This window comes from Arachis stenosperma, chromosome 6 (genome assembly GCF_014773155.1).
Source record: "Arachis stenosperma cultivar V10309 chromosome 6, arast.V10309.gnm1.PFL2, whole genome shotgun sequence".
Lineage (NCBI taxonomy): Eukaryota > Viridiplantae > Streptophyta > Magnoliopsida > Fabales > Fabaceae > Arachis > Arachis stenosperma.
The window spans coordinates 53,039,096-53,052,818 of NC_080382.1; the positions used below are offsets into that span (position 1 = coordinate 53,039,096).

Consider the following 13,723-nt stretch of genomic DNA (forward strand, 5'->3'; position numbering starts at 1 on the left):
TAACCTAGGTTTACAGAAAATGAATAAACTAAGATAATTGGTGCAGAAATCCACTTCTGGGGCCCACTTGGTGTGTGCTGGGGCTGAGACTAAAACTTTCCACGTGTAAAGGCCTTTCTTGGCGTCAAACTCCAGGTTATGACGTGTTTTGGGCGTTCAACTCCGGATCATGACGTTTTTCTGGCGTTTAACTCCAGACAGCAGCATGAACTTGGCGTTTAACGCCAAGTTACGTCGTCTATCCTTGCGCAAAGTATGGACTATTATATATTGCTGGAAAGCCCTGGATGTCTACTTTCCAACGCCGTTGAGAGCGCGTCAATTGGACTCCTGTAGCTCCAGAAAATCCATTTCGAGTGCAGGGAGGTCAGGATCCAACAGCATCAGCAGTCCTTTTTTCAGCCTAAGTCAGATTTTTGCTCAGCTCCCTCAATTTCAGCCAGAAAATACCTGAAATCACAGAAAAACACACAAACTCATAGTAAAGTCTAGAAATATGATTTTTACCTAAAAACTAATATTATTTTACTAAAAACTAACTGAAACATGCTAAAATCTACATGAAATTACCCCCAAAAAGCGTACAAAATATCCGCTCATCAATCTCTCCACCCAAAATTTGGGTGATTCCTCCACCCTTGATTGTATGTCTTAGAATATGGATCATTGTTGGGATTTTTAGGACCACTCCCCATGTAATTCACCTGTTCAGAAGAAGGTTGAGCATAATCATAATTATCATTTTGCATAAAATTACCTACCATGTCATAAGAGACTTCCTGTGTTGGATTTTGGGTGTTGATAGCTGAGACTTGCATGCCACCCATTTGTTGAGTAAGTAGATTTATTTGCTGAGACATCAGCTTGTTCTGAGCAAGAAGAGCATTAACAGCTTCTACTTCCAACACGCCTTTCTTCTGAGGGGTCTCAGAGTTCACAGGATTCCTGTTAGATGAGTATAAATATTGGTTGCTTGCAACCAATTCAATCAGCTCAATAGTCTCCTCTGGTGTCTTCTTCTTGTGCAATGAACCGCCTGCAGAAGTGTCTAGGCTCATCTTGGACATCTCACCCAGGCCTTCATAAAAGATATCCAGTTGGGTCCATTTGGAGAACATATCTGGAGGGCATTGCCTAGTCAGTAGCTTGTATCTCTCCCAAGCTTCATACAGAGTTTCACCATCCTTCTGTCTGAAGGTCTGAACCTCCAACCTAAGCTTAGTCAGCTTCTTAGGTGGGAAAAATTTTGTGAGAAACTCAGTAACAACCTTGTCCCAAGTATCCAAACTCTCCTTTGGTTGGAAATCTAGCCATAGCTTTGCTTTATCCCTCAGGGCAAACAGAAAAAGCATGAGTCTGTACACCTCTGGATTCACTCCATTTGTCTTCACAGTATCACATATCTGCAGAAAATCAGATATAAACTGATTTGGATCTTCATGAGGAAGTCCGTGATACTGGCAATTTTGTTGCATCAAGGTGACCAATTGTGGCTTCAACTCAAAGTTGTTTGCATTTATAGGAGGCACCACAATACTTTTTCCATAAAGATCCGCAGTAGGGGCAGAATAAGAGCCAAGCACTCTCCTCTGTTGATCATCCCCATTCGGATTTACCACATTGGCATTAGCATTATTATTTGCCATAGTGGATTCTGCAGCCTTGCAAAGTCTTGCTTGTTGTAAACGCCGCCTGAAAGTCCTTTCAGGTTCAGGATCAAAGCCTAAGAGATGTTCTTTATCTCTGTTCCTGCGCATAAACAAACAGAACACAAGAAAGAATGGGAATCTCTACGTCAGAGTGTAGAGAATTTCCAGTGAGGTAACCTATGTAAAGAGATAAAAATATTGAATAAAATAAATAGAAGAATAATAAATAGGTAACACCAAACTTAATTTCAGAAATTAAAAGAAATATTGGTCCTATTTATTTATAAATTTTTTTTATTTTTTATTTTTTATTTTTATTATTTTTTTTAACTAAATAAAAAAAAGAACGAACAGGGGAGGGGGAAGTAAAGGAAACGAAAAAAAAGAAATTAAAAAGGACGTAAATTTTTTTTTTTAAAAATAAAATAATATTTAAATAAAATTAAAATTAAAATGCCTAATCTAAACAATCAAACAACTAATAGTTGTTAATCACAGTCAATCCCCGGCAACAGCGCCAAAAACTTGATGCGGAATTTTATAACCCACACTTACTAACCGGCAAGTGTACCGGGTCGTATCAAGTAATACCTTACGTGAGTAAGGGTCGATCCCACGAGAATTAATGGATCAAGCAACAATGATTGATTGATTGGCTTAGTTAGGCAAGCAGAAAAGGATGTTGGAAGTTCAAAAGCATTAAACAGTAATGTTAGACTTTCAGAAAGCAAAAACAGCAATGCGTTGGGAATAAAATATGTAGAAAATAGTTAAGGTTTCAGAGTTATCTATTTTTCCGGATTAATTTTTATTACTAACTAATTTAATCATGCAAGATATAATTTCATGGCAAACTATATGTGACTAGGCCCTAATTCCTTAGACCTTCCTAGTCTCCTCTAAAATTCATTAACTACCAATTCCTTGGTCAGTTAATTCCAATTAGGGGGTAAAAATCAATTTTCAATTTATATGCCACAAAAATTCTAATTACCCAAAAATAAGGGGATTATATGTCACGTATCTCATTAAATCCAAATAATTAAAATTTAGGATTATATGTTTCCAAGTTGTTGTTCAAGTAAAGAGCTTTTCCAAGTTTTACAAGAACTCAATTAGAACATGGGTCGTACTTCCGTTCCACCCATGTTCATAAAATAAAGAGCGAAAACAATTATTGAAATATAAATCAAAGCATGGAATAAATTAGAAAGAACAAACGAATTAATCCATTACAAATAGACAGAGCTCCCAACCTTAACAATGGAGGATTAGTTGCTCATGGTTCAAAGTAGAAAATAAGGATTGTCGTAAAAATTCTCTCTGTGTGTCTAAATGTACAGAGTTCCTATTTATAATTAATCCTAATAAATTTAAAATCTAATTCTCTAAAAATAAAAATAATATCTTTTCCGAAAAGATAAGATTTGAATTTTAAATTTAAATTAATTAACAGATCTTCAGTTGATGGGTGGGGACCACTTGATTTGTCTATTCTGCAGCTTCTAATATGTGTTTTCTGGGCTGGAACTGGGTCAAAACGTGGCCCAAAATTGCCCCCAGCGTTTTCTGTAATATTGCAGATCGCGCATGTGACGCGTCCGCGTCGTCCACGCGTTCGCGTCATTTGTGCATATTTCAGTCCACGCGTTCGCGTCAGGCACGCGATCGCGTCGTTGCGCTTTCCTTCATTCTGCGCGGTCGCGTGAGCCATGCGTCCGCGTCGGTCTTCGCTGGTCATCTCTTTGGTTTCTTCTTTTTTCTCTGCAGAAACTTTATCAAATCTCTCCGAATGCTACCTAAAATAAATAAAATTGCACAAAACTCAAAATAGCATCCATAGTGGCTAAAATATAATTAATTCTAAATTAAACTCAACAAATTAGATGCAAATTCACTAGGAAAAGATAGATAAGATGCTCACGCATCACAACACCAAACTTAAACTGTTGCTTGTCCTCAAGCAACCAAAACTAATATTAGCTTATGATGTGAATTTGCATGAGAATGAGAGTTCGATTAAGCTCATGTCTCTTTTTATAGTGGGGTTTATAACTGTAATCCTGAATAGGTTATTTTTGTCATAATATGGATCCTTAACTGTTCACATAGTGTTAGAATTGGTTTTTTTAGCCTGCATTATAACCACGTTCCAAGACTCACACATGTTATTTGTCACATCAGCGTTCTTAGGATAATGACTAAAAAATGTTCTACACCACACCTTAAGATCAAACTTACTCATATATTCCCATGCTCCATGACTTACTGTTTTCAACCTATACATGGCAGTCTTGAGTTTGACTGGAGTTGTTGTTGAGTTAAGAAATTAACCATCATAATTGATTATGACAAACATTAGATTATTAGGCTAATTACCCAATTAGTTTTGATTATTTTGGTTGAGTGATGCAAGCTAAAAAATAATATATAGCTGCAGCCCACTATGGAATAAATTGAACCTGCTGGTGGGCTGACAATCCGAAAAAAGCCCAAAGAAAACAAATCAAAGAAATCAAACGGGCTAATTAAATCTAAGCCAACCCAAGCCCGATTTGACATCACTCAAGGATGATCCCTCCATTTTACTTCCACTAAAGCAACGTTCACTTTTTCCTCCTCGGTCAGAGTTCAGAGAAGTAAAAGAAAGCTTGGTTCCTAAGTCTTTTCATCAAAGAAGAAAAGAAAGAGAAGGGTTAAGCAAAAGGGTTGAGGTCTAAATCAATCCATCTTAGGCTAAAGCATAGGTCAAAGGTAACTTATTTCCTCTTGCATGCATATTGCGTTCTGCTCCTCTACCCCAACTCTCAGTATCTCCAAATTGGGATAAGTAAAGAAAGTAATCTATGTTAAGCTCTGCTACAAATCTATGGTCAAATTTGTGTCTTGGGGACCAAATAGCATTTCAATGGTTCAGATCTGGATTTACCATTGAAAATATTTTTTCTTGCTGTCCTAAGGCTTTCGGTCAAAAAAGAAGGTCAGAACCAAAGTTTCTAATTTGAGAAAAAATGGAAGAAAGTGAAAAAGTGAGTTGGTGAAGCACACAGCTCAACGGTTGACCTAGGAGGGAGCAACTCAAAAAAGTGCTAGGAGATACAAAAGAAGATTTTTTATCATTCAGAAGCCAAGGAGAGATAACCAGTGTTTTCGAGGTTTATGTTCTGAGAAGAGTTCTCTGAAGAAGTTCATCAACTTGGACATTGCTTCCTAGTCAAAGGGGCATTCCACCAGAATTAGGAACTAAATCAGAGACAATAAAATCTGGTACATCACATAGCAAAGAGGCTGTTGAAGCATCAATCTTCTTCATGTTTTGCATATTGTAATTTTTTTCAATGCTTATCCTTCTGTAATTTATTGAGGTAAAAGGCTAAATGAGAGAGTCATTGAAAGAGCCTAAGAGTGTAAAGAAGTAGAGAGATACATATGAGTGAAAAGCCTAGAGTGATTTCAGATTTCTTTAGGTTGATTCTGTGTCTTGTATCTTGTACCAGTGAGGTATCCCTTTCTTAGTTAGGTTAGCACTAAGAGTGAAGAATTAGTATTAGCGTAACCAAGTTAAGTTAGGTTAGAACTTGAGTGTGAAAGGATTGTGTCAATCCTGTGGAATTGGTGTATATAATATTTTAACTATAGTGAAAATTCTACCACTGTTGTGGTGGAGACTAGATGTAGGTTGTATTGCACAAGGCAACCAAACTAGGATACATGATGGTGTTAGCTTCTCTCTTCTCTACTCTGTTCTGTTTTCTGATATTCATGAGACAAAATAAAATTGTCTCATAAATTTTCTGCTGCTGAGTTCAAACAGATCCAGACTGAAAGTTTATTTTAAAGGGTTATTTTATTAAAGTAAAAGAAGGTCATAGATTCAACCCCCCTTCTTTAGGCTTCTACAACATTCAATTGGTATCAGGAGCTAACGTCTCAAGAATCAAGCTTCACCGCTTGGAGCAAAGGTCCAATGGCAAACAACTTGGGAACAACCACGGTTGCCTATACTCTAACTGAAGGCCAGTCAAACAACAGGCCTCCCTTCTTCAACGGGAAGAACTATGCCTACTGGAAACAGAGGATGAGGATCTTCATTCAATCCATTGATTACAATATATGGAAGATTGTTGTAAGCGGTCCCAAGATTCCAACAAAAATAAGTGCTGATGGAGTGGTGACTCCAAAAGAAGAAGCTGAATGGAATGATAACGATAAGAAGAAAATGGAGCTGAATGCTAAAGCCATCAACCTTCTTCACTGTGCTATCAGTTTTGAAGAGTACCAAAAGGTGTCTAAATGCAAGACAGCCAAAGAAATCTGGGAGAAACTCCAGGTTACACACGAAGGCACTAAACAAGTCAAAGAAACGAGGATTGATATGCTACAAAAATGTTTAGTGACTCATACTGTACAATAATGTTCAAAAGTAAAAGTGGGGGAAGAAGATAAGGTAAAAGTCTCGGTCTGTTGAACAAGGGCGTGATCCTTGTATATATATACTAGTCTAGCAACTAAGAATTACAAAAATAAGATAAACTAGTCTTGTAGTGCGAAAATCCACTTTTCGGGCCCACTTGGTGAGTGTTTGGGCTAAGCTTGAGTGAAGCCACGAGCTAGTACCCTTCTTGGAAGTTGAAAGCCAGCGTTGGACTCCTTTTTGGGCGTTGGACACCAGCTGCTCCCTTTTGGGCGTCCAACGCTAGGAAGAGGGTGAAGTACTAGCGTTGAACACCAGTTTTGGACCTTCATATCCAAAGCAAAGTATAGACTATTATATATTGCTAGAAAGCCCTGGATGTTAGCTTTTCAATGTCTTTAAGAGCGCACCATTTGGACCTCAAGTAATACCTTCGAGTGCACAGAGGTAAGAATCTGACAGCATCTACAGTCCTTTCTTTGTCTCTGACTTATACTTTTCCAAAGCTCCTCAATTTCAGCCAGAAATTACCTGAAATCATCATAAAACGCAAAAACTCAAAGTAGAATCCAATAATGTGCATTTTGCACTAAAACCTATGAAAATAAAATAAAACTTAAACAAAAAATAACAAAAACTATATGAAAATGATGCCAAAAAATGTATAAAATATCCGCTCATCAGCATATAACAACACTGTCAACGTCCCTCCACTTAAGAGAACTCTCGGATCTTACACTATCCGAATCTAGGGAGTTGTGGAAGTAGCATTGTGAAACCTACTGTCAATGCCAACAATTTTGAATTAAAACCATAGCTTGTTACATTGGTTTAGCAAAATTGTCAGTTCAGTGGGACCTTGTAGGAAAATCCGAATCTGTTTATATCTATTTTCCTCTAAATTTGTGACATGGTCAAGACAAATGGCGTCCCAGCTAATGTTTACCAACTATTGTTCTTTCCTTTTGCTGTGAGAGACTAGCCTAAGTAGTAGCTAGATAATCAGCGCAAGGAGAGCATAGCCACATGGGAGAACTTGGTCACCAAGTTCCTAAACAAGTTCTTTCTACCTCAGAGGTTGACTAAGCTCAGAACTGACGTTCAGACCTTTAGATAGCATGAAGGAGAGTCCCTCTATGAAGGTTGGGAGAGGTACAAATAGATGCTCAAAAAGTGTCCTCAAGACATGTTCTCTAACTGTGTCCATCTTTAGATATTTTATGATGGGATCACTCCCCCCTCACGGGTTTCACTGGATAACTCGACTAGAGGATCTTTGCATATGAAGAACTATTGAGGAAGCACACAAATTGATTGAGATGGTGGCCAACAACCAATACCTCTACTCTTCTGAAAGATCATCAAGGAAAGGAGTTAGATGCTTTGGATACACTACAAGAAAAAAGGTCTATGGCCACACTTTTTTTGCCACGCTTTTAGTGGTCAATGGCCACGCTTTTGTGAGAGTGGCGATTGAATAGAGATTTGGCCACGTTTTTTCTCGCCACACTTCAAAAGCGTGGCGAAAAGGGTCAATGGCCACACTTTTGTACGAGTGGCAATTGATTAGAGATATGGCCACACTTTAAAAGCGTTGCCATAAAGAGAAACAGAAACGTTTTGAAAACGTGGTGAGAGAATTTCATTACGGTAACGTTTATAAAGCGTGGCCATATCCTGACACTCTTTTGACATGCTTTAAAAGCGTGGCCAAAATTTTTTTTTTTAAAAAAGAAAAACCCTAATTACCCACCCCCGACCCAATAACCCTCAAACTTAGCCATCCAAATGCTTCGATCGGCACTCTCTCACTCTCAACTCTTACCGTCACTCTCATCAATGGCAACCCTGAAAGAGCTCAGATCCCCGCCGTCACCAGCACCGCCCTCGCTGCGCCGTTAGCCTCCCCTCCGCCTCGTCTCCTCGTCATCTCTACCCTAGCATCCAACAGTGTCAGCGTCATTAGCCTCTTATCGTCTCCTCGTCGTTTACGCCATTAGCCTCTTACCGTCTCCTCCTCGGCCATCTGCTCGCCGGAGGGCAGCAACATCTTCCCGACAGTGCGACTCCTTCTGCGGCTGAAGGGCGGCATGGGAGGGTTCGGATCGCTGCTTCGAGGTACGGCGATGAAGGCCGGGAAAAAGAAGACGAACAATTTTGACGCTTGCAGGGACATGAGTGGGAGAAGGCTGAGGCACGTGAACGCGGAGAGAGGCTCGAGGAGTGGAAGGCGGCGGAGGGGGAGCGGCGGCTGGAGAAGGTTGCGGAGGAGTTTCTAAAGAAGCAGATGAAGAAAAGTAAGAAGGTTGCTGGCGATGGAGAAGCTCACAAGTATGTTGCCAAGTATAGGGACGAGTCTGAGCGCTGTGTCGCCGAGGTTGCAGAGTCTGTGAAGGAGGCTTTGAAGTCTCTCAATTGTAAGAGAAAGGGTTCTGAAGCTGCACTGGAGAAAGCTGATTCCAAGAAGTTGAAGATATGGTAAATTCCTACTTTCTTCTTTGGATCTTTTTTGTCTACTTGTTTATGTGTAGAATGGTTGCGTGATAACTATGCTTGGATGTTTGAATTTGGATTTGGTTTTGATTTTGTATTCTGGTGATTTGTAAAAGGAAATTATTTATTGATAAACTGATATTTATATTTATGGTTTTTTGAATTTTCTAGGATGGGAAAGAAAAAATTGAATGAAAGTGATAGTGACTTAATTCATCAGCTCTAAATTCTTATTGATAGTGTAGAAATTTTCATGGAACAGTTTGCTGTGTATTTATATGCAGAGCTCATCCATTAAAATTTCAACCCGAACCAAACATACCTTGAGAATTAATTGGAAGTCAATCCTCGTTTGGTGAACTTATAGTCATGTTTCAGGTTGGAGCAATGAGCATCTCAGTATTGCGAAGTGTGTGGCAAATGTTCTGGCTATGCGAGAACTGGGATGGCGAAGTTAGTGTCTGATGGCAGAATTTGCAAGAAAGGGCTGAACCAGTTGATGTAGGAGGAGGAAGTTCGCCCGGTGTTCCTCACAATTTAGGGTCTTATCTTCATCAACAGGGATTAGACCCTCCTTCAAGCTACCTTGTTCCCGAAGCTGGACTAGTTTCTATGGATGACTTGGCTTTTTCTTCCGGTCCCCAACACATGTCAGCTGAAGAGAAGAAAGAGCTTCTTGTAGTTGCACGAAACAGTCTTGAATTGCTATCTAGCATAATAAATTCTGAGGCAGAGCCCAAAACCTTGAAGGTCTAATTCTGAACTTCTGATTATTGTTGATTTATTCTCTTTGTTTGGTTCTGATATGTTTTGATTTTAATTACATATAATGTTGATTTGTTCTCCAAGTTTGGGTCTGATTTGTTCTGAATTTAATTAAAATATGTTCCGATTATTGTAGCTTTGTTCTCCTTGTTTGTTTTTTATTTATTCTGATTTTAATTGAAACATGTTCTGATTATTGTTGATTTGTTATCCTTATTTGGTTCTGATTTTAATTGTGCAAATTTTGATCTGTTTTAGAGATTTATTTGTTCTTTATCAAATTATGGATTTGGACGGTTTTGATTTGGTGTAACATGATCAGCTTTACCGCTTCCTTGTGAGGAGGACCGGCAGCAACTTCAATGTCGTGATACTGAAGGGCAAGGTTTATTTTTCCCTCTCTTATCTTTCTCAGTGGTAAGATAGGAATTCTTTCGAGTTTTGAGTACTTATACTCTTCACTGGATGTTTTTTTTTTAGTACTTATACTCTTATTTTTTTCATGGTTGACTATAATTGAATGGTTTTGCAGGATTCTCTTGGAGGTAACAGCAGAACTGTTATGATAGGTTGTGAATGCTTCATGAAATTACCACCTGAAATTGGAAATTTGGAGAAACTTGAGAAGCTTGATCTTGATGAGACTCAGATCACAGATCTGCCAAAAGAGGTCCAGAGGATATTGAGGTTAGAACATGGCTTCAATTAGGGTGTTAGAGATGCTTGGAAACCCCATCAAGTTGAGTGGTACAGCAAGGTCAGCACCATCAGCTTCTAGCCCTGCCACCTTCAAGACTGTGGCTCTCTTTGGTAAGAAGGCAGCACCACCTCCTCCTTCAAAGAAAGCTGTTGCTGCTGTCACTCCTGCCAATGATGAACTCGCCAAGTGGTATGGTAAGTGGTTGCTCCTATCTTCACATCCTTTTTTTTTTTTCTGTTCTTTACCATATACCAGTAAGCACCCACTGCTCCATGATTCTAAATTCCAATTACTTGAACTAAATGTGTCATTGTTTGATTACTTAGATTTAATTTCATGTTTTGTGTCCTTCTAAATCTGAATCTGATCTTGAAAACGAAAATGAAAGGGCTTGTATGCGGGAACAAGTAGAGGAATCAAGAATTCACAATGCAGTTTCTTAGGTGCAACTAAGGTGAATTTTCCCAGCCAAACAATGTCCAGAACTTGTCAACTCAATCACAAACATAAAACACATTCTGGGGCACTCCATGCTACCTGCCAGGGTGACAAGATCCTGGTAGCTAACAGAGGCAAAATCCTGGTTCGTGCTATTCGCACTGCTCATGAATTGGGAATACCCTGTATGGCTTTGTACTCCACCATAGACAAGGATGCACTTCATGTCAAATTGGCTGATGAATCCGTCTGCATTGGCGAAGCGCCAAGTAGCCAATCGTAAGTTTCACATAATCACATACTCACATTTTCATATGCAATCATAAATCCAATGTCTTCCCTTTTGTGATTATTAAGTATGCCTCTTGTCTATATATGTTTGTTTAATTTGATTTGTTAAGTTATTTTTTCTTTCCTGAGCAGGTACTTATTGATCCCAAATGTACTGTCTGCTGCTCCCCTCAATATTAATGATTTGGAATTTTGTTGAATTTTCTGCTCGTTGCAATCTATTTATTCATTATTTTAGCATGGAACAGTTCTAGATTTTTTGTCATCTAATGTTAAGAAGCTGTATTTATGCTTAACCAAATTGCAATCTATTTTATTAATTATTTAGGCTTCAAGTGACTTTCACTTGCTTCAGTTATTGTTTAGTTTTATCTTATGTTAAAGAACCAAGCTTCAAGCTTGTATATTTTTGTGTTTCAAAATTTGGTGTGTTTTGTGCAGCTGCTCTGCTGGCGGTGCCGGGAAACCTGTAGTTAGATGGACTGAGGTTCACACATTTTCTTAGCTGATGAATTTTTGTTTCTGATATCGTTTCTTTCTTTATTAATCCTTTATTTTCAGGGAGATTTCAGATACAAAGTTGGTTTGAGGATAGGCTGCAAGACTTACCAGATGACCCTAATAATGAATTGATGATGCCCAAAGACCCTGAATGTAATAAGGAAGGTGAGCTCTCTTGAATGCCTAAGGTTCTTAGCGTAGCTTGTGCTTCTGCTTTGCTCGAGCAGTGCCTATCACTGCTACTTAAGTGTATTGTAGCGAATGTAGTTTCTGTTAAGATATTTTTTTTTTTTGGACTATTTTATTGCTTTAAAATGTCCTTTAAAAACTGAAATTTTGTTAGTTGCAGTGGAAATGGATTGTGACTTAAATCAAGCTATACCTAAAGTGATAGTAATTTGAACACTGGATTTCCTTGCTTTAGGGAAGACTTTGTCTGATAATTATGTCCAACCTGAAGTTTATGTCTGATAATTAATTTATTATGATGTTTCTTAACTGAATTTTTATTTATTTATTTGATTTGTTGATGGTTTTAGGCCAAGGATAAGCTTGAGAAATCTGTAGTGGCGGATAATGAATCTGGGAAAAGTATAGAAAGTGAAGTTAGAACCAGTTCTGGGATGTTTCTCGGCAAGGAGTAGGTACTGTGTATGTTTTTTTTTTCTTTAAGTGATAAAAGGTACTGTAAAATTTTTTTAATGCTTGCTTTTTCATAATGCTTTGTTGGCTTTAGTGAAGTCATTTAGTTCTGGATTTTCAAAGGAAGAGACTACCTGAGGCGTGATAAGCATTTTCAAAGGAAGAGACCAAGGTGGTTGCGTGGTGGTTGCTGGCGAATCCAAGGAGCGTGCCATCGCTTCAAAGCTTGGCTGCTCATGGTTCATTGAGAGCTAGAAGGAAGGCTGATGCATTATTAAGGTTGCTCAATAGATGCCGCTCTCAGCGTCATCATTCTCTTTGATTCATATATGTATTCATATATGTATTTTGCAATGACCATGGATTTGTATATTCTTCTTGTCATTCTTATATGTTTGTTACAATGAGTTTTCATTAGGAAATAATCCTTAGATGACTTAATTACACAAGTTGTCAAAACATATTGAATTTCTTTGTTGGAGTCAATCACATTTATTTAGCAAACATTTTTGTTATCCACGCTTTCTTTAGCCCTGAAATTTGCAAACAAATTTTAAAATTTATTAAATTCATAAAAATTAATAAGAAATTAATTTTTTTATATTTTTTTATATTTTCTTTTTTTTTTTTAATTTGACAAAGGAATAGGCCACGCTTTGAAAGTGTGGCAAAAGGTTGTAATTAGCAAGCTATGCTTTTAAAGCGTGGACATATCTCATGTACGGCCACGCTTTAAAAGTGTGGCCAAATCTCTCACATACGACCACATTTTGAAAGCGTGGCCATATCTCCCACATACAGTCATGCTTTTAAAAGTGGCAATTTGTAAAAGTGTGGCAAAAAAAAGCGTGGCAATAGGCTGAAAAAAGCAAGGTGATAGAGCAACCGCCACCCTTTTAGAGGTCAACTTTTCAAAAGCGTGGCGGTAGCTCAAAAAACGTGGCGAAAAGTTATCGCCACACTTTTTTCAACTTTTCACCATGTTTTAAAAACGTGGCAATAGAGCTGTTTTCTTGTAGTGATACCTTTTTGCCTCAGAATAAAGTCATCTCTTAGCAAATAAATGCAATTACTTAACACCAAGGAGGAAAACAAGTCTCGGCAGTAAGCTCCCAAGAGAATCCCTATCGTGCAAGTAATGCATTGTCTCAAGGTGAAGGCATGGATTATGGATACGTGTCCATGGAACAAGTCAATTACCTAGATAAGCCTCATAATGATCCTTACTCTAAAATCTATAATTCCGGGTGGAAAAACCACCCAAATTTTGGGAGGGAAAATCAAAACTAGAGGCCTAACCAGTTCAGCAACATCCACCAACCTACTCAATTCAATAACACCCAGTAGAACACTTTTAATAACCATCACCACAACCCAAATAACTCTCATGTGAACCACTTTCACCAACCATCACCTCCCTAACAACCAACAAAACAAAATTCTCAAAGACTTTCTAACCCTGAATTAGCCTTAGAAAAATTCATGGAAAGAATAGAAACCAACTTCAAGAATCAAGGAGCTTCACTGAAAAATATGGAGGTACAAATAAGCCAACTTGCTCAACAATTAGCCAAACCCACTCAAATACTTCTCAGTAACACAATTCCAAATCCAAGAGAGGAGTACAAGGCTATTTATTTGAGAAGTGAAATGGTGGTAAGAGAAGAAAAGAAAGAAGAAACCAAGAAGGAGGAGTTCACTGTCAAGGCAAGAAAGGAGGCAATAGAGGACATTCATCAAGAGGAGCATGTGCAGCCCACCCTCCAACAATCAAATCCAGCTACAGAAATTCCATCAAAAGAGAGAATGATTTTCAATCACTCTAATATA

The 13,723-nt window shown here is 38.2% G+C and overlaps 1 protein-coding gene and 1 non-coding gene across 9 annotated transcripts; both read left to right on the forward strand.

Annotated features, from left to right (window-relative positions):
- Nucleotides 1-1,113: 1,113 nt before the first annotated feature.
- Nucleotides 1,114-1,220, forward strand: LOC130938655 (small nucleolar RNA R71). Its single transcript, XR_009069813.1, has one exon. It is a non-coding gene; the product is annotated as a small nucleolar RNA R71 (small nucleolar RNA).
- Nucleotides 1,221-8,309: 7,089 nt separating this feature from the next.
- On the forward strand, nt 8,310-12,369 carry LOC130932612 (biotin carboxylase 2, chloroplastic-like). 8 transcript variants are annotated; one of them, XR_009067498.1, is made up of 9 exons: nt 8,310-8,541; nt 8,935-9,306; nt 9,644-9,738; nt 9,854-10,215; nt 10,410-10,738; nt 11,192-11,237; nt 11,312-11,416; nt 11,791-11,895; nt 11,988-12,369. XR_009067498.1 is itself a non-coding variant. In XM_057861970.1 (8 exons), exons 4-8 carry the CDS (start codon nt 10,192-10,194, stop codon nt 11,799-11,801), a joined length of 504 nt encoding a protein of 167 aa, XP_057717953.1. In that variant the 5' UTR covers nt 8,310-8,541; nt 8,935-9,306; nt 9,644-9,738; nt 9,854-10,191; the 3' UTR covers nt 11,802-11,910. The 8 variants fall into 8 exon arrangements, 1 of the variants encoding a protein (XP_057717953.1); XR_009067500.1 differs by having other exon boundaries at nt 11,791-11,891; XR_009067494.1 differs by having other exon boundaries at nt 11,323-11,416.
- Nucleotides 12,370-13,723: the final 1,354 nt, after the last annotated feature.